This window comes from Antrostomus carolinensis, unplaced genomic scaffold (assembly GCF_000700745.2).
Source record: "Antrostomus carolinensis isolate BGI_N321 unplaced genomic scaffold, ASM70074v2 scaffold3193, whole genome shotgun sequence".
Taxonomy (NCBI): Eukaryota; Metazoa; Chordata; class Aves; order Caprimulgiformes; family Caprimulgidae; genus Antrostomus; species Antrostomus carolinensis.
In genome coordinates this window covers 47826-68002 of record NW_010304287.1, presented here as the reverse complement: position 1 = coordinate 68002, position 20177 = coordinate 47826, and the positions used below count along the sequence as shown (strand labels likewise).

Here is a 20177-nt window from a genome sequence, read left to right as displayed (position 1 = left end):
TTTTTTTTTTTTTTTTTTTTTTTTAGAATTAGAACTCATTCTCTTGTGAAGTCCACAGTGACTTCTGGAGCAAGATACTCAGTTTTACTTGTCAAATTATCATCCCTGTATGAAATTCCATTAAAGACATAGGGCACCCACTCATATAGAAAATTTTGCAGGAATGGAACATTAGCTACCTTTTTTCCCTGATTTTTTTAAATAAGAGATTAAATTAATTTAATGAGGAATAGCAGACTTTTTGAATTCAAGTTAAGTTATTTCTGTATCTTATTTTACTTTCCGATAATCATTTCATGCCTATGCTAATACCAGCGTTTTATTAATGTTACATCTTACAGCCTTTCTAGGCGGGTTTTGACCTGACTAGAGTTCCATTCTGATCCCCTGCTACATTCCACCAGAATTAACTCAGCACCAGCTAATTCCTGTTCCATATCATCTTCTATTATTCCATTTATAACTTCAGCCTTCTGACCAATTTCACAGAGTCACAGTAGGGCATGCTCCCTGCTATAATCTTTTTATATTTCGCTATTCCTGTCCAGGGAGACAGTTTAGTTATGCCCTACTGTGTCCTTCCCAAGGGTACCACATAGCCATTTGATAGCACTTAATAGATAGACATGTTCCTTCTTTATATTCTATACAATCATTGTCTTTGCTGATGTAATTTACAAATATATTTCTGGGGGGTTTTTTAAAAGCCCTGTTGTGATGCAACAGTAGAAAAGTGAGCTTTTCAACACAACAGACAAAAGTTATCCCAGTCATCTTTTAAAGCCTAAAATATTTGTATTTGCTACAATGTTGCATTTTTCAATTTTATATGGTATGCCACAGTTATATACATACAGAAATGGTGTGTATATATAATTAATAAAATACTTTTTCTTTAGGAATAAAATGTCAAAAAGGAGTGTTAATGTAACAGAAACATCATTGCAGTTCACAGACCTGGAAAATAACTATGAGTATAGTGCTTACCTAACAGCCAGTACCAGATTTGGCGATGGCAACATAAAAAGTGATACTGTAACATTCAGAACTTCTGAAGGAGGTAAGCTTATATATAGTATGAAACTTTAATTTCATTCAGCCTTACATTTCTGTCAGCCTTATTTATGTTAATAAAGCTGCTGAAGTAGAAGTTGCATTTGACTCTTCAATAAGAGATATTCTACCTGTCTGTATCTTTGTGTATACCTGTATCTATGACTCTATGAAATTATGATGAGTATTTCTGTTAATTTACTGCACAAAACTTTGCATTTCCCTTCAGAACAGGTAAGATTGAAATAATGTAATTTTATATTTTGAAATAAATTAATTTTATAACATATTTTAATAGCTTTTTGTTTTATCTTGCTGTGACACAGCTTCTAATAGAGAAAATACTCTTTAGAGTCTCTCTCACAAGTCTGAAATGGCTTTAATTTGAAAGTGAACTCAGTAAGTGTACACTGATTTTTTTTATTCTATTTTAATAATTTTATACTTTCAACATGGTTGATGACTTTTATAAACGATCATACTATATAATATGCTTTGAAAGTCATTCAGTTTAATTATTGTTTCTGGTTTTCCCATCAATTATATTGCTACGATCTGTTCCAAAATGGATAGTATGCAGACATATTTCAGAATCATCCTGCATAGATAAACTGACTTCCCAAGATACAATCACTGGCAGGATTAGTGTCCTTCAAAGCCATCCCTCAAAAGACTCTATAAATCCTCAGGTTGTAGGTATTCCCAGTCTTTGTTATTGAAGCTGTTATGGAAACATGAACTGACTTTTTAGGGTAGGATTTTTAGGAACTGATCCTGGAGTTCCCCCTCCAATTAAAATGTTAGTATTTTATACAAACTAGAACAACACAAAGCAAGAGAGATAAGATAACTTACAGTGTTCAGTACTCTACTGAATGTTGTGTAGAGCACTTCCTTGGATGGTGAGAAATATGGATTTAAATTCTCTTAAGCTGACTTAAGGAACTGAATTTGACTCTCCTATATCACTGTGCTACTGAGAAGGACCATATGCTGTATTCTTTACAGGATAGGAGGAGAGCCTAACTGAAGAAGACTCAGAGTCCTTCCTGCACATTTAATGGGCTGGGGAAAGAGGAAAAGAAACAGAATTGATCATACTGTACAAGCTTAAGCGTCTGGTTTACCTACATGAGTCAGGAGCCTAAATTCTGTTTAAAAATCAACAAAGAGAGAACAAGGCTTTTAATTTAGGTTTTCTCAAACAAATCCTTTTTTTTTTCCCATATTAACTCTATATGAAGCATAGAGGCCTAACTCTGTCAGCTTCCATGTCTGCAAATTAAACTCTCCATGTACCCAAACTAGTACGTACAGGACTAATTCTATAAGAAAAGAGTGCCAAATGCAGCTAAAAACAAATGTGTCTGAAAAAAATAGGGGTTTAAAAACTTTTTTATGTCTAATATTTTATGACATCATTTCCAGAAGAAGTTTTTATACCATAATCAGAAATACATTTAGTTTGACATAGGATGTTGTCAAATCTATAGTGAATGTTTCTTGGGTACTAAAATGTACAAAACCTTGAGTTAGGTATGCTAAAACTTTACCTTTTTCCAGCACCAAGTGATCCACCGAAAGATGTTGCATACAGAAACCTTACTTCCACATCAATACTGTTATTCTGGTCTCCTCCTCAAAAGCCTAATGGAAATATACTGAACTACTCAGTTTATTTAAAAAATAATTCAGGAATATTCATACAGGTAAGCTTATTTTTATATTTTTCCTTTGTAGAATTCAATAAAGTGTTGTAAGAATCCATTAAAGATTAAATAAATTTTATATTTATCAATATATACAATTTTCTTGTATTTCCTTTATCAAAAGGCAGTTTTTAAACTTATAAAGACAGAAGCATATCTTGTAATCATGTGTTGCATTGTACATCTCATTGGACATGCTTATCATTAAGCATTAAAGCAGATAGATTTTGTGTAATATTGCATATTGCAATGTTTATATATACATGTATAAATGCACACATACATGTAATACACATATATGCACAACACATGTAAACACAAGACCCCTCACATTCACTGTTTATTTTAGTCTGATTTGCCAATTTGAATAGATTTCTGTAACAGTTGTGGTTTTACTTTTTAATGCATGTTTGTAAGGTACGGAAAATAAGAAAATAATGTCAAAGTAGTGAATACATTATTATTTCATATTTTTGTTACTCTCAAAAGGAAATAACTGTTTAGCATATTGAAACTATTGAAATTCAATATACTGTTTAGTATATTGAAAAAGATACTGAGATTCCTAAATTAAAGCATAAAAACCAAATAAAATATAATTTATAATTTTTTGGTGGTCCACACATTTCCATGTATGTTTTTTTGTTGCTACTTTCATCCGTAATTACGCATATTTAATAATTGTATGTATAGTTTTTCTGTTCTCCTTTCTAAGAATATATTATGATACAGAAATTAATAAGAAGAAATAAGCTTCCTTTGCAGGATTTTGGTTACAAGTTTTCACATGTGGAAGAAAAGAAAGAAATACAAATTAAAGAAGAAACTAATGCATGAAAAATTACCTCTACTGCCTAAGTTTATGCTCAAGATATGTCTAGTGTGAGGTATGCATGAGTTTGAGGATAACTAGAAAAAAATATTGTCAAATTTTACAAATACCAGTGACTGAATAATTGCTGACATACTTCAGTGTATACACTTCTCTGACTTCTGTGAAGCTGTGTGGTTGCCAGGCTCTGTCTGCATAGTTTCAGATGCAAGCAGGACTGTGCCATGAATTCACATTCTGCTGGGATTAAAATCAGGGCTACAGTTCAGAGCTTCAGCCTCTGCTTGCACACACTGCTATACCAACAACATTTTTCTTAGCCTGACAAATCCCTGCAGAAACCTTTACACCAGTGCATTGCCTGAACTAGTCCATCCTATGAAGAGTGTCGACATTTATCAAACTCTTGGACAACTCACGCGATTTTAGAGGAGGACTACGGACTTGGGCTATTCCTGCCTTTAGGAAGGTGGAACTCTGAGGTGAATGAGTAAGGTGAATCTGGTACAGAGAGCTATAATCCCTCTGGATGTGCCCAAGACTCTGGAAATGAAGGAGCAAGATAGGGAAGATGGAGCACAGTAGCATTGGTCCAGCAAGGTGAGGGTGCAGTTTCATTATTGTGTGATGTAGCTGGGCAAGGACAGGATGGTAGCATGGGTGGAAGTTACTGCCGCTTTGGCATATTATGTGGCGGATGACAGAAAAGCGCTGACAGTAGCTTCACTTCTAAGTGTGGAAACAACCATTTTCACTCTTTCAGCTCTGAATTTTAACCCATCCCTCTGCAGAAAGCTATGAAAAGACAGGCTTCAGCTGCTGTTGCATCTGTTTCTTACTGGCCATGGGAGATCACCATTAATCTCTCAAATCATGATCCACTCCTAATCTGTCTCCTTCCTTTAACTCCCTCTGCCCTTCACATGCCTCTCTGTTCACTATCTGGCATGGCAACTACTGTATCTACATTGCACTCCTATTCTGTACCTTGGAATTCCTGTAGGTGCAAGACATTTCAGATAGGAGGAAAAAACCAAACTCTCCCCTACTCCCTTCTGTCAGATATTTTATATTACTCTTTTTACAACAAAGAAGTGCATGTGTGAAAACCAGCCTGATATGTGTATATATATATTATACATATATGGTGTATACAGACAGTTGTAAGCTGTGAGTATATGTACACATACAGCTTACAACTGCCTGTAACTTAGAAGTATAACCATATAGTTGCAGGGTCTGTTGGTAAATTATGTATTGCACACATTTAGAAATAAATAATCCTCTGTTGGAATGTTGTCAGTCTGGGTCACCATTCTGCTTATGTTTATCTGAACTGGATTTTCAGTTTGGGAAATGATACAGGAGAATTAAAAAAAGTAGGTGATCTTTTCACATTTCTGGGAATCCCACCTTCTCAGACATACTGCTGTAGGCAGTCATTCTCTGCCAGTCTTTTATCTGCTTCTTTGTCAGGACATAACAACAGAGGTCCAAGTCTTAAAGCATATCCTCTAGATGCCTGAAATGCAACCTGACTGAAGAATCGCAAGCTAATTAACACCTTCCAATGCTGTCATAATCTGAACTAGATATAAAAGTCATACTAAAACTACTGCTATTCTGTTGTCTTGAGTTGTCACTTCTCCTCACATGTTCTCAAAATCCTCAGACATAATAAAACCTAATGGAAATAAAGTACTGATTATGAATAGCAGTGTTAAAAACTGGAAATTAGTAGTTGCAGTGTAAAGCATTTTGTTTATGGGAGAAAAAAAAAAAAGACTTGAGATAAAAGGTGCTGTTTACTCCTTAACATGATGTAGAAACTTGCAGGAAAAATAGTTTTTCTTTAAAAAGAAAAAAAACCCCAGAGTTACATACTTTCATAGGGCAGAAAAACAGTGTATAGTTACTTTGCTTTACAGGTCTAAATGAAAAATCACAATGTGCCTGTCTGGTCAGAAGGCCTGGGTTGCTCAGACCTAGGATTCAAAACCAGAAGAGCAGAAGGAAAAATTTAGTGATGGAGATTAGATTTGAGGATTTTGGTAGATGAGTGGGCTGTTTCTATGGTCATGCTGACAGATTGTAAAAGAAAAGGTGTCAGGAATGACTGGTAGCCAAATAGAAGAAACCATCACTTGCACTAAGTTAGGTTCAAGTTCAGCTTTATCTTTTGTCTTCTGCTGCCATATGTCTAGGGAAAATGCTACTTTTTGGTTTATGTTCACTACTCTGCCCCAGTGCAGTAAAGATACGGCATGTATCATGACAAAGGGCACTTCTTACACAGATGATATGACACTACACCTTTTGCTCTCTGTGACACTTCTGGATTCCTACAGCTTGAGCTTTCACTTTTTGCAATAGCAGCTTTGCTATTTTGCTCTGTGGTTTCCTTACATCATGCTTGAAGCAATCATACTGCCCATGTTCTCAGTCTTCTCCAGGAAAGAAGTCAAAGAATCTATGGAAGTAATTGTTTCATTGCTAAAATTGTTTCATAGATCTCATTGATCTATGAGAGATACTATTTACCTGAATAAACTCTTTTATTTAATCTCTCTATACTTGTGTTTGATTAGCAAGAAAGCGTGAAAGGTGTTAACTGCAAATATAAATCTATGCTTGGAGAAAGTTCTCCTGTGTAGGAGAGCTGTCCTGCTCTGCCAAACCAGACAGGGGAACCAGGAGCTAAGCAGAAAAAAGAAGCCCACCACCCTTCTAAAGACTGAACCTTAGGCCCTAAATCATCCAAACCCTATACTTCAAGCCAACCTAAGTGAACATGAGTGGGCACAGTTCAGAATGAAATTTGGCTTGGTCCACCCTGAGGATGCAGACAAGGGATGCAAGCAATGTACTATATTAACAATCAAACCTTTTCTCTCACCATTTTGAAGAAAATAGGGTTAAAAGGGGAACTTCCTTAAAATACACTGCAAATTTTTTAAAAAGATAGCCTCTGACTGGTACAGCACAAAAAAAGGAAATATCTTCACTTAGGTTGGTACTAGAACAGTGTGCATTACACTGCTTAAGGGATGGCTTGGATTAGCCCTCAGTGTCACCACTCTCACCTGACTGCCAGAGTCAAGTATGTGATACTCTAACTCAAGACAACAGTGCAATACAGTGAACCTAAAGAAGGAAATAGAACACAGGAAAAAGGTTAACAGTGAAGAACAGCAGCACTGTCTTGTCTGTATACAACTAATTATAGCTTTATGCCACTGGAAATTTCTGGCACTTCCTGAAGTGAAGAAGACACTACCTTCTGCTGACACTTTCATAGCCTGTGTATATTGCTTGCACTTAGCTGCTTTTAATAATCTGATACTTTGCTATGTCAAAACTTCTTTCATGTATGGATGAAGAAGGGGACAGAAGGAAGAATTTCTTCAGCTGTAGCCAAATATCCTAAGCTGTTTGCTTTCATCTGCAGCCACAGCTGATTGTAAAACTTCCTATAATGTTCAATCTGCAGAGTACAATTAGTGCAAATTTCATGTTCTCAGTTTGCACTGACTTAGATCTTTCATCTCTCTTACTCTTAAATGTGTGTTCGTTCTTTTCTAATATTTTTATCATATCAGAAGTTTCGGGTAGTTCTCATTCTTTAGGTTCCTCATACTAAAGGGACTACCTCCTAAAACAGTTTTTGTTGAACCACCAAAAAACTTGTTGTAGCATTCACATTGGTTCACCGAGTCCTTAACTGCCAAACAGCTGACTAAATTGTGAAGGTATGCTTATCAAACTAAGAGTTAGTTTTTCTCCCATTCACACCAATTAACTCCCATTAAATCTAGAATCAAAACGTGATGTGGTAACTTTGATATTTTTACCTTCTGGGTCAGAAGGTATTTTCTGTCATACTGTGCTTGAGCATGAGAAAGTTTTATTAAATACCTTAGAATCTGATCCTCTTTTTCCTTTATCTTACCCTACCCAAATGTAAAGCAAAGCTCTTCCCAGGCTCTTTCAGATATTTACGTGAAAATACTGTGAGCTTCCATATATAATTAGAAGTCATATATTAAGGTGGAATTTCTTAGTATTTTGACTTATGCAGCTTCTGCTCTGCAATCAAAACAAAGGCTTACATTTTCATTGCCAAACAGTTTTCTTACTTATGTTACGTGAGCAGTAGTGACTGTATGCAAAACTAGATCTTCAGATGTTGGTATAAAAATCTCAGGGAAATGAATGACAGTGTCTCCTATTGTTTTCTGCTGAAAGAAAATAATTTTGCCTGTACAAAAAAATTGGTCAAGTGTTATGTTAGATATTTAAATCGACACATATTACTGACAGACTTAAAGACTGCATACTGAACTATCAGTTTGCACAGTACTGACTCAAGTGTTTGATAGAGCGTGTAACAGTGACTTCTTCAGTAGGAACTTTCTTCAAGAGAAATATAACCCATTGTCTAGTATGCAGTTTTAGTATACCTGTGTTTATATGTGGTATTTATGAATTCAAGTATGCAAGCATTACAGTCACCTTCCTCCTGGTTTAGTAAGTCTGGTATCTCAGACTCTTTTTTGTACGAAAATGTTTAATTTGAAGCCAGTTTTTATTTTAAGGAGATGGAGGATGAAAATAACTTGTAACACCAAAAATAGTGGGCAGGCCAAATAACTGGAATATGTACTAGGCAATTCATCAGGAGGTTGGGCAAAATTCAACTCACCGTGAAAATGTTGCTATGTAGAAAAATTAGGAGGACTTCTTTGGTCCTGAGAAGTGCTGCCTATGCCATCTGCTCAACGGGGCAATGTGACTGCTGGAGAGGAATGATACTGACTCTTTGAATCAGGAGCAAAGCTTTGACTTCCTACCCAGTGCTGGAGCTGAATATGCTTATGGGGTACACAACCTCTCAACAGTTTTCAAATCATGAACCAAACTGCTTTGGATCACCTAAGTCAGGTTCCTGTAAAGCAGTGAGTGATTTGACACATTCAGTTATGTGGTATAGCTGACTTTACATAAACATTCTAATTTTTTTTTCTCTTTTCAGTTTCAAAAATAGTTCATTCCAAACAGGAATAGCCTCCTCAGTGAGGCTGATATAGAGCACTGATCTATTGCAACAGTCACAGTTTTAGTGGAATTTTTAATATAAGTCAAAAGGAAGTGGGACTAGGTTCTAGTGCAGTCCTTCTGTTAGCAAGTAACTGCACAAGGAAAAGAAATTCTGTTGGTTCCTTCAGTTTAACACAATCCACTAAGTATATAGATGTTTGCATTAGAAATAATGACATGTTTTTAATGGAAAGGACAACTAACAAAAGGAGCAGTTTATCAAGTGTTGCAGTGAGATCTCTGCCACTGCAAGTTTTAAATTAAAAAATCCAACAATCTTCTGTAAGGTCTACTCTCATAAAAATTGAATAAACTGACAGAAGTCCTTTGATTTGCTGCATGCAGAGCAGGCAAGGCAATTACATGTGTAGTCATGTAATCTATGAACAATTAGCAGATTATACTTTTTTATTATTTTCTTGATGCAATATGGATAAACATATTGTAATGTCCCAGATTTAATGTGTTTTAAGAAAAGATGGATTGGTATTCAACAACTACAAACAACAGGAGGAGTCAGTTAGTACTCTGTAGTACTTACAAGCAGTAAAAATAGAGATCATACTATAAATTGTTTGAGTACTTCAGTAAAAATCAATACTTATTAAGAGTCAAAATGTAGGTTTATGTCTCCTGAACATGATGGGGAATCTTATTTCTTGGTGGTGGTGATGGCCAAATGGGAAACCAGAAAAAGAAATCAATGAATAAATAATGTTTTCGATGACACTTTTTTTTTTCTTTAGAATTTCACGAGTTATGGTAACGATAGCGAGGTCAATATGCCCCAGTCTGCAGTTCTGGATGATATGGAAAAATACAGCCATTATACTCTATGGTTAACTGCAAGCACAGCTTTTGGAGATGGAAACAAAACCAGTGAAATAATAGATGTGTATACAGATCAGGATAGTAAGTTAATAACTTTTTTCATGTTCAGTGCTTTCATTTATTAAATATTTTCTAACTTTAAAATTATTTTACTGTACAACAGCAAAGTTAAAAAAAATCCATTAAGTACTCTTTTCAACATTACAGTATTTTTCTTTGTGAGGAAGTTGTTTTGATCTGAGTCTTTGTTTTGTAATACTAAGAACGTAGTTCACAACCTGCTTCTTTGGATATGAGCAATGAAAATACTGTCTTAAACCATCATTAAGAGTCTTTTATTGACCAAATTAAAAATGTATTATTATTCATATATGCCTTCAAAATATTTTGCTTTTGATAGGGAAACATAAATGATATTTAAAAGTTGCACAAAGTATTACAAATGAAATTTGTGAGCTAATCATATTTCAGGAGTTTAGTTCTGTTTTGTTTTTAGATTCTTTATTAGTGTAATCCATGCATTTATTTTTTTTTCTTATTATCTCTCATAGTCCCAGATGGTTCTGTTGAAAATCTGGTCTATCAAAACATTTCCTCGTCTTCTGTAAATGTAAGCTGGCTTCCACCATCCCGGCCAAATGGCTTAGTCTTCTTTCATGTTTCTCTAAGTTCATTGCAACTGGGAATCAATAAGATAATGTCTTTCCTTACTTACAACACAAGCATAATTTTTGACAATCTGGAGAAATATACTGATTACATTTTGAAAATCACACCAGCCACTGATAAAGGATCTTCCGAACTGCATGCTCTATATCTGCATATAAGAACTGATGAAGATGGTAAGATATTTTATTAATTCCTAAGGAAATGTAGGTAAAAAAAACCAAACCAAAACAACAAACAAATAGCTTTCTAAAAGAAAGTATTATTGTGTTTATTTTTCTCATGTTACTTAAAGTTTATTATACAATGACACAAACAACTGTTACAGATTTCTGTGTTGAGACCATGAAATAGAGTTTTCCGCTCAGAGTACAACTTGAACTGACCTAAAAGACATTTTTCATTGTAACTTATATATTTCTGAGGTTATCCTTGTTTTTATCTTTCTTATTTCTTCCCATAGTCCCAGAATCAGCGCCTATAATCAAAACATTTTCCAATCTTTCAACTACCTCAGTTATGCTTTCATGGGACCCTCCTGTTAAGCCAAGTGGTATTATAATAAGATATGATTTGAATTTATTTGGGCCAGAAAGGAATAACTCTTTCTCTACCACCAATAATTCTATCATCTTGGAAGACCTTCTACCATTCACATTATACAGCATTTATGTAACTGCAAGAACAATAAAAGGACCTGGTCCATCTGCCATGCTTCAGTTCTACACAGATGAGTCAGGTGAGCAAATTCAATTGTAATCCACTTTGAAATTTTGGCCTGATATTACTGCATCCACCTTAGATCTGAACATCAGACCTGAGAGAGTTAAGAAGAAAGATTAATTTTCCATTGGTCTGTGCGTGAAGACCTTTCAGAAGAAGGAAATACTACAGAGGAAGTCTTTTCTGAGTTTTCTCCTCCCACCACAGTGTGCAAGAGGAGGTTGCGTTCTGCGTAGGATTACAAAAATAACTCCAAGGAGAAATGTCTTTTGCCTTTGGAATGTGTTATGGTTTGCCAAGTGTCAGGGATTTTGAAGCAAGCAACAAAACCTTTCTCATCTTTCCCCCACATAATTGAAAAATGACAAAACATCATGTTCCAGTAATATATGTAATATAACTTTTGTTAAATGCCTTAGTTCTGACAATGGAGATGTTTAAGTGATTAATAGTTATTTTTTAGCTCTCTAAGAAGATCCCTTACTAACTAAATATGTATTCCTAATTAATGGAATTTGTTTCATGCCAAAAAGAAAGGAAAAGATTAAAATAGCAATGAATTACTGTTGTGTTGAGTTCAGATAAAAATGGTAACAAAGGTACATATGTTCTCCTGCTTCTCCAAAGTGTTTGGTTTTGCCTGGATTATTTGTAATTTGGAACTCAAGACTGTTTCTCTTTTGCAGTGCCATTAGCTCCACCCCAGAATTTGACCATTACCAACTACACTGCAGATTCTGTGTGGCTAAAATGGGATCCAAGTCCTCAGCCAAATGGTGTTATTATGAGATATAATTTTAAGATTTATCAAAACAACACTGAAAAATTATTTTATCAGGTATGTTTATAATTAACAGTGTTTAATTTGGGGGGAGGGAGGTAGAGAAATACTTTTTTCATGCTTTAGGAACAAAATACATGGAAAATATTTTAAATGTCTATTATGCTCCTAGAATTATGAAGCTCCTGTTTGCTAAGATAGTTTACTTACCCCCCCATTGTATCTGTAATTCAATTTTTAAAATGAGATAGAAAAAAATTGTTAGATTTTAATTTGCTTTGAGGTTCTCATATTTCATTAATGATGAACTTCATTAATCTTGACTTCATATTTCAGTGTGACGTTAGAAAATTACAGAAGTTACTTGTTTTGTGACTACTATCGTTTAGCTATTTAGTATCTGTGGACTTTTAAGATTCAAAAAGAAGGACATTCCTGGTCATCTTGAAAAATGGTTAAAAACTGTTTAGAGGTTTACATTTTTTCATTTTTTCAGAATATGAATAACTGAATAATTTTTAACTGAAATAGATGTTGTAAAATTATATTTAAAAAATGGATCAAGGCATTTATATCTGCTTAAATCTGGTTGCTTGGATGGCATCAAGAAATGTGCCATGAACTCTAAAGGCAGCAAGCTAAGGTCAGGATTGCATCTTAGGTTTAGAAACTATATAGTGAGTTCTGTTCACCCAGGACCCTTGTAAAAGCTGCAGGTAAAAGGCATTGCTGCAGTGAGCTGTGAGTTTAAGACATATAGCATACAATATACGTGGGACTATGAGGAGCTCCATTACTCCAACTCCCTCAGCAATACAGTCTTTACTGAAGAGACTTAGCACGCAAGGAAAGCACTTGTGCTGTTGTAAAGCGTATGCATTGTGGAAATCCATCCCCATGGGGTGTCCTACTGTGCTACTCCCTATACATTCTGCTGTTATTCCCCATTGTGGAATAAAGTGCTGTCATCACCCCAGTATCTTCCATAATCCTTGGAAGAGGGAGAGCACAATGCACATACAGAAGCTGAACAGTGTTTTCCACAGCCAGCTGCCTTCGGAAATGCATTCTTTGGGTGTTCATGGAGGCCACCAAAGATTATTCCCCACTGTCCATCTGAGACAGACTCAAACTCAATGAGACTACCAAAACTGGCCAGAGCGCTTGCATGCATCTGCTATGCCTTAAATTTCTTCATGTTTTGTAATGTTATATGGGCAAGAAACTAGACTTAGGTTGTGGCAGCAAGACAGGCAGAGCAATTTATATAAAAATATTGTAATTAGGCACAATAATTCTCTGATAACTTGGATCTCACGAAATGTTCACCAGGTTTTCTTGCTGAAATTCTGGTCTTTCCAAGCTGCTATTATAGATAGTCCTCTCAACATTTGCACAAAACATACCTCTAAAGTAAAAGAAATGAGAAACTATGACCCATGACCTCTTCCACTACAGAGGTGTAGTAAGGAAATAGAAGGTGAGAGGGCAGTGATGTGGTGGTCTGGAGGTGAAAGAAGTTTTCAGTATTGGTAAAAAAGGATATATGTGGAGTTAATCTGTTCTAACAATGCTGTGGTGATTATGATACCATACTTTGGCATATCTTTCTCACAAGCTACAGTGAAAGAGGGAGAGGAGAAAGGAAATGAAAGGAAAAAATTGACGCTTCATTCTCTTTTATTGAGCTCAGGGAATACTTTAACTGAAAGCTGCTCTGAGTAGAAGAGATAAGACTATGGCTCTAAATCTTTTGTTCATTTCAGTGGGTTCAGGGTGAGGCCCACAATATTTACACAGATTAATTGCATACTAATAATTTTTCCTTCCTTAAGAACATTTCAGGTTCAAACCATGAGGCAAACCTTGTTGGACTAGAACCATTCAGCCCCTATTTTGTCAGTGTCTCTGCATTTACCAAGCTTGGGAATGGCAATCAGTTCAGTAATGCTGTCCAGTTTACAACAATGGAATCAGGTTAGACATGACTTTTTCTAAGCTGCAGTTCTGTTTTTATATATATTTTCCTTGTATGACTGAACAACGGTCTTCCTCTTCTCTCCAAAGAAAATGTAACATAACACTATCGCATTGTCTCTGCCTGTGTAATACCAATTCATATTCCTATTGTACCAGACAGGCTGGGTTTGAAGTTTGTTGTCGGAAGTGTAGAATTAGAAATGTCCTCATCTGAAATGAGAGGCTTATATGGCTACTTTAAATCCTTTAATAGCATCACAGATAAAGGGAGGAAAATTAGATAGATATCAGCCTTTGTAGATCAAAGCAATAATTCAGATCCCTGTGAAAATAACTGAAACTTTAGCAGTATCAAAAGCAGCTGGACAAAAGATTGGCAAATGAACTGGAAATTGTATTAAACAAATATAAATTTTTAACATTTTTTGTAATTTATTTTAGGAAGGGAAGCTATCCACTAATTAAATATTCTAATTTCTTAGATCTTATTCTTCCTGACAGCTGGGGAGGACTGTGCAGTATAGCTGGCTTAATTAATCAGTTATGTACAGTTTTGTCTTGTGCCTTCTACATACTTTTTGAAGTTGCAGGTTGTTTCAAAACGGAAAATCGTATCACTTGAAAGTGAATATTCAACATTCACTAAAGAGAGCTGAGGAGTCTGTGGGTTTGTGAAACTGGCCTTTGTGCAAAGCTGTAGCTCCTTTGCCTGGTCAGAGCAATACCCAGACTCATGTACTTTATGTCAGTGCCAGGGGACTAGCATGGCTTAGGGGGCTGTGTCCGATCCCCCAGGTTCCTTTATACTGACAGCAAAGGGAGCAGATGAGGTATCGAAAAGATCCAATATGGTGACTACAGAGAAAACCACACTTCCAGTGAAATATTCTTTCCAAAGCTGATAAAACAGGGGTTCTGGGAAAAATTATACTCTTTTTGTACCCAGCAGTTACAACCTGTGAGAAATCTGGACCATCACTGAACTGGTTCAAGTTGGTTGTTGGATCCCTGCAGCTAGACAATGTCCTACCTAAGAGCCATGGTTCTCCATCAGTTGTCTCATTTCACCACTGACATTCCATACTCATGGTACTTTCTTCAGAAGTGCTGGAAAGACATTGCCCACAGGAGCATGGTCTAGTCATTTTACAGCTTTTTCCTCAGATTTTATGCTCAGCTAATGCAGCATTGTTTCGTTTCCCTCCAACCTAGATTTTGGACAATTGCTGGATCAGTTCTTCACTGAGTTCATCTAATGATTCTGTCTCTAGTCTTTATTAAGAAGGGCCAGTTAATCTTCTTTCTTCTGCACGTGCTGCTTTTTTTTTAAAAAAAACCCCATTTTTCTTTGAACTATGAAAAGAAAACTAATAATTTTAAAGATATTCATTTACCTCTGTGCAGTGGTAATGAGCATGTTTCCCTCTATTTCTGGTACCTCACTGATAGTCTTTTGACAATTTTATGGATTCCTGGACATGTTTCAGTAGAGGAAATAGGTTGCAGCACCCTCATTTTCTCTTAGCTGCTATAGCCCTTTCTGAGATACTTTAATTCATTGTTCTAATTAGCCAATTGTTCACAGATAATGCTCTATTTTTAGTATAAGTATAATATCTGCTACCTTTTCTTAAATTTTTATGAGCTTTTAAAAAAAATTTCTCCTGCTGGAGGCAGCAAGGAGGTGGGGAACAGTAAGTTAATAACATTGATATGACAGCTCTGAAACCTGCCCAATGACTTCTGTGCAGGTCATGCCTCTGCTGAAAGGATAGAGGTATGATACAGTGCCTAAAAGAAACAAAGCTAACATAAATAAGGAAATCCTACTGTTGATATTGTTGTGGAATATGTATATGGGTTTCACACTACTGTATAAGTTTTACTACACTTTGATTAAAAAAACATGGGGAAAATATGAGCAGATGTGAAAATAAAGTTGGAGCACACAACTAGGAAAAAGTCAGATAGATGGCCTCTTCTGTTCCAAGTACTAGCATTAGTCATGTTCATAGTAGTTGGAAATGAACCATCTAATGAGCACAGAAACATATTTTTATTCTGTCAGTATGTTTCTTTTATCATTTTTTCTGCCACTGGAATGTTTGACCCTCACTATGAACGTTGGGTCTGTTTCTCTGACTATATTGTTCTGTGATTGCCATTTTAATTGTTGGGAAATGTTAATCTTTGGTGTATGTGTATCTTTTAAGTACCAGATGCTGTGCAGAATGTTCACTGTGTTGCAACGAGTTGGCAATCGATTCTAGTGCAGTGGGACCCTCCTACTTCATCCAACGGTATAATTACTCATTACATCATAACAGTTGAAGGAAATTCTACAAGCTTTTCACCTTATGATACACTGCATAATTTTAGAAATCTGCTTTCCAATACTACTTACCAATTTAAAATAAAAGCTGCAACATCTGCCGGTGATGGTGAAGAACAGATATGCAATACCAGTACTCTTCCAGAAAAAGGTAAAATATTACTAAAATTATTAATTTCTTTACTTTAAATGATGAGTATGAAACAAGCAAACCTGAAATATCTGCTTTAATTCAGGCAACATCCTTCTGTTTAAATTTCTTGCAAGCAGTGGATGAGGAGAAACAGGGCTTACTCTTTCTCCTGTTTTAGAATACACTTGGTGATGAGAATTAATTGCCATTTGAAAAAAGCACGAAATACCTTTTTCTGTGTTGAGTTTGAATGGTTATTTTATTCATTTCTTATCATCTATTATTTTTTATTTTATAATCTCTGCTTTGTTCCTGGTGCTCTTAGGATATTTGATATTGTAAGTCCAAAAGAATTTTGGGGAGCAAAATTTTTGTTGTTTGGTTTCTACCAGCAGCCAGTGCTATGATGTCGTTGATTGACAATAAAGCTGTTCAGAATTTGTGCAATTGAAAAGAATTTAACTTCTTCAAGCAGACTTTGTCATAACTCTTGACGAATAAGATATTTTAACAGGAAAGAAAGTTGTGAGCTAAAGCCAAAGAAGGATGTAGGCAATTTTTTTGGCATTGGAGTAAAAAAAAAAAAAAAAAAAAAAAAAAAAAGGTAATCAAAGTCTGTCTTCCTTTCTTTCTCCATGCATGCTTCATGCTTCACCTAATCCTGATTGTGTTTTCATTTGGCACCTGAAACTCAGAGATGAAATTCTGTGCAGAATTCAGCATTGCTTCTGTGTAAATAGCTATGTGCTTAGCTTCCAAAGTGAAAGTAGAGTGGAGGCCAGCTCCCAGTTCAGGAGGCAAATGTGTGTTTCATTTCTCTGCCCCAGTTAGTGATGATTTCTACTCTTGGGATTATATCTCTTATTCTTTTTTTCTTCAGTGATAGTTTAATATAAAATATAAAAATAATGTTCAGTGAGCAGGATCCAGAAAAAACTTCACCTTCCTACTGAATTACAGGAGCAATTACTGCATTTAGTTGCTTTTTTTGTTTCCTCTTCAGTGACATAAATTCATGCAGTGGAGTTGAGGAGCTCTCTAATTCAGAACAGCTGGATTATTATGAACCATGGGGTGGGATGGGGAGGGTATAACTGAATCCCCTGATGCTTAGAAACCAAACATAGCTTTTGTAATACTTTAAATACTAAGTTATTGAATAACTTAAAAGATGAGTTGCAGCATTCATTCTCTTATATATTTCAACTGAAAGAGTGAGTTTTACTCAGTTCTGTCAAATAAAAGGTACAAGAGTCTATGTCAGCAACAGGGTTTAGGTTTTGGATGACAAATGGAGGGGTCAGTTCTATTATGCAGAATTGAATCAGATATCTAAACTTGGAGATCAGACTTACCCTTATCCTTAGACCTCCTGTTGGTAGCTTCCTGAGCGGCATGCACCTCTTTAGGTTCAGCCTTTGGATCTCTCGTATTCATAAAGCTTTAGTGCCCCACTCTGAGCTGTGATTTTCACATTTCTTAAAATTAACCTTGCTGATGTGCAAGTCTGAATGAATCTAGACCATATCTGTATTGTCAACTGAACTACTGCTGCTTTGGATCTGGATCAAATGGCTGAGTAACAAATGAAGTCAAGCAGAGCAGGCCCTTGCTGGCATAACGCAGCCAACATTGTGAAAATAGCTAGGTTTGTACTTTGATGACTGCCCCTCCTCGTAATATGGTCCATCTCACTAAAGTCTGACCCCATCCTATATTTGAACAATGAAGTAACATATGCATACCTGTCCTCTCTAAATTGGCTTCCTCATCAACAACACCTCCCCTACAAGTTCTGCCTTTTTCTGATTCCTGTTTTTCTGCTGGTCCCCACCTGTCCAGCTCCTTAGCAATTTAAGACTTCTCCCTGGGTCATCCACCCTCTTGTTTGCTCAGAAAATCCTGTCCATCAACAGGCTGAAAATCTGCTTTTGGAGGAAGTATTATTGTTTAAATATTAGAGATGAGCATACTCATATTTTACAGCAGTGGCTGGAAATACTGTAGTGAGGTTAACTGTTGTGCTGAATGTGGATATGTGAGATTGTGCACCTAAGTACACTCCTCAACTGTAGTTTTTAACTCTTCACCTTTTCTTTTAAATCAGAGCTGCTGAACAGCCAGCCCTGACTCAGAGCTGGAATAAAACTAAAACTGAAGCCTGAAGGTTTTGGAGATAGTCTTACAAGAGGCACATTACCCATAGGTGCAGAGGGGAGCAGGAAGCTTCCCAGGGACCTAATTTCTTGGAGGATGGGGGAAAGGCTTCTAGTAGTGTCAAAGAAGCCTGGTACCTGGGAAAATTAGTTGTTGGGATTTCTGAGAAATTGGGTTGGCTATTAATTAGTGCTTGAGGAAAGCCTGGGGAGGCTGTGGATATGGTATTAAGCCTGGGCTTGAGAAACAGACTGCTAGTCATTGTGGCCAATGTTACATAGAGTTGTACTAGCAGATTTTATTTGTAACAACACGTGGCTTATGTGGCTTGTCACTAAGAGTTTTCCTGAGTGAAGGATTTATACTACAAGACATGTATTTTTTTTGCCACTGTGCAAACTTTTTCTTGCTGTTTTAGCATTGGCTTACATGTTGCTGCTTAGTCATATTTACAACAAACTAGTTATTATTAGGACATTTCCTTAACTGTGTGTTTGCATGAATAGTTTTGTGGTGACTGTGTACTAGGAACTGGAGATTCATGGTTGGGAATGGAAATAGTTTTATAGCTGTTGTCAGCTTCTTATTTATGATGGTCTGAGATTAGTCACAGAATATGTAGCCAGCACTGAGTCACTGACAATGCATTTATTTCTGACATAAAATGCAATCAAATTTGGTTCAGTGTCTTACTGCATAATGTTTGACCTTTACATTCTTAGCAAGACTGTTTGCCTTTTTTTGAGGTAAATTTATTCTTATCTGGGTACAATTAAACATGAATCATGAAGATTAAATTTATGAGGAGATTAGTAGTGTTTTGTGTCTAATCTAGCTCCATTATCATGGCAAACTGCTTCTGCCAGGTTGCAGGTTGTTATAAAAATTGTTTACTTTGTATTGGTAATAGTACTTTGTGTTTAAATATATTATACAGATGATATAGCAAGTACACATGCACAAATTAGTTCAGATTTTATTACTTAATAGCTATTCCTAGATTATTTTAAAGAAAATATATATATTAAATGAAATTTCATTAAGGTTGAGGGAACTTTTAGAAGGGCAAAAGAGCAATAAAAGGATAGGAAACTTCTCCAACAGGCACACTAAAACTGTGAAGATTCAGTTAAACCACAGGTCAGGGACAAGTATAATAGTCATTCAGTGTAGAATAAAAATAAAACAATTAAAAAGCCACTTGGAGGGTTCAAAATATAAATAATAAAAAGAAAACTGCTACTGCTTTCTATTTTTTTAAGATAGATTTTTCTTCAGAGCCTTTTTATTCTTCTCTGAAAATATTTATCATATTGATTATAGTATTAAGACATGCAGAGTAATTTTTTCCCCCTTACCGCTAGTCCTACTTAGTACTATAACTGAACATAGATTATTGTAAAATGTTGAGGCCTCCATTGTACTGTGATGAGAGTCCTTACCATTTGTTTTCTACTAAACAGAGATTCATTCATAAATACATGATTCATACTACATTTAAAAGAGATATGGCTAGGAATTTGTCCAGGAAACATTTTTTAATTTAATCTGTGCTTAATTTTGCTGGCCGATACTAACTTGTAGCTATACAGAGAAGTATGCCTTGTGCATGAAGAAGAGTAGCGCCTGAAAAGTTTGGTGATGGGAAAGTTTCTTGGGCCTTTTGGTGTGGAGGTGGCAAATTATCATCATCTATTGTTACTTGTGCACAAAATGTCTTTACTCTCTGCACAGGGGAACCTTTAAAGATTTTGGGTTTGTACCTCCAGGATGGAGACGTTCATTGGAAAAAGGGGACCTTTTCTTCATCCAGGCCTGTGAGGAGCACAAAATGTAACATGGGCTTAAAACCTTCTTAATATCCAATTAAATGCTCTGTTTCC

At 35.8% G+C, this 20177-nt stretch overlaps 1 protein-coding gene across 1 annotated transcript in view; it reads left to right on the top strand.

Moving 5' to 3' along the window:
- Positions 1–20177, top strand: part of PTPRQ (protein tyrosine phosphatase receptor type Q) — a gene marked incomplete at both ends in the record, with an annotated part of 95034 nt that overhangs the window by 27227 nt on the left and 47630 nt on the right. The window contains 8 exons of the mRNA XM_010164377.1: positions 900–1060; positions 2617–2762; positions 9438–9603; positions 10074–10364; positions 10652–10927; positions 11598–11749; positions 13528–13669; positions 15886–16155. Of these exons, the coding sequence (XP_010162679.1) occupies positions 900–1060; positions 2617–2762; positions 9438–9603; positions 10074–10364; positions 10652–10927; positions 11598–11749; positions 13528–13669; positions 15886–16155 (1604 nt within the window). The remainder of the gene's footprint in view (positions 1–899; positions 1061–2616; positions 2763–9437; positions 9604–10073; positions 10365–10651; positions 10928–11597; positions 11750–13527; positions 13670–15885; positions 16156–20177) is intronic.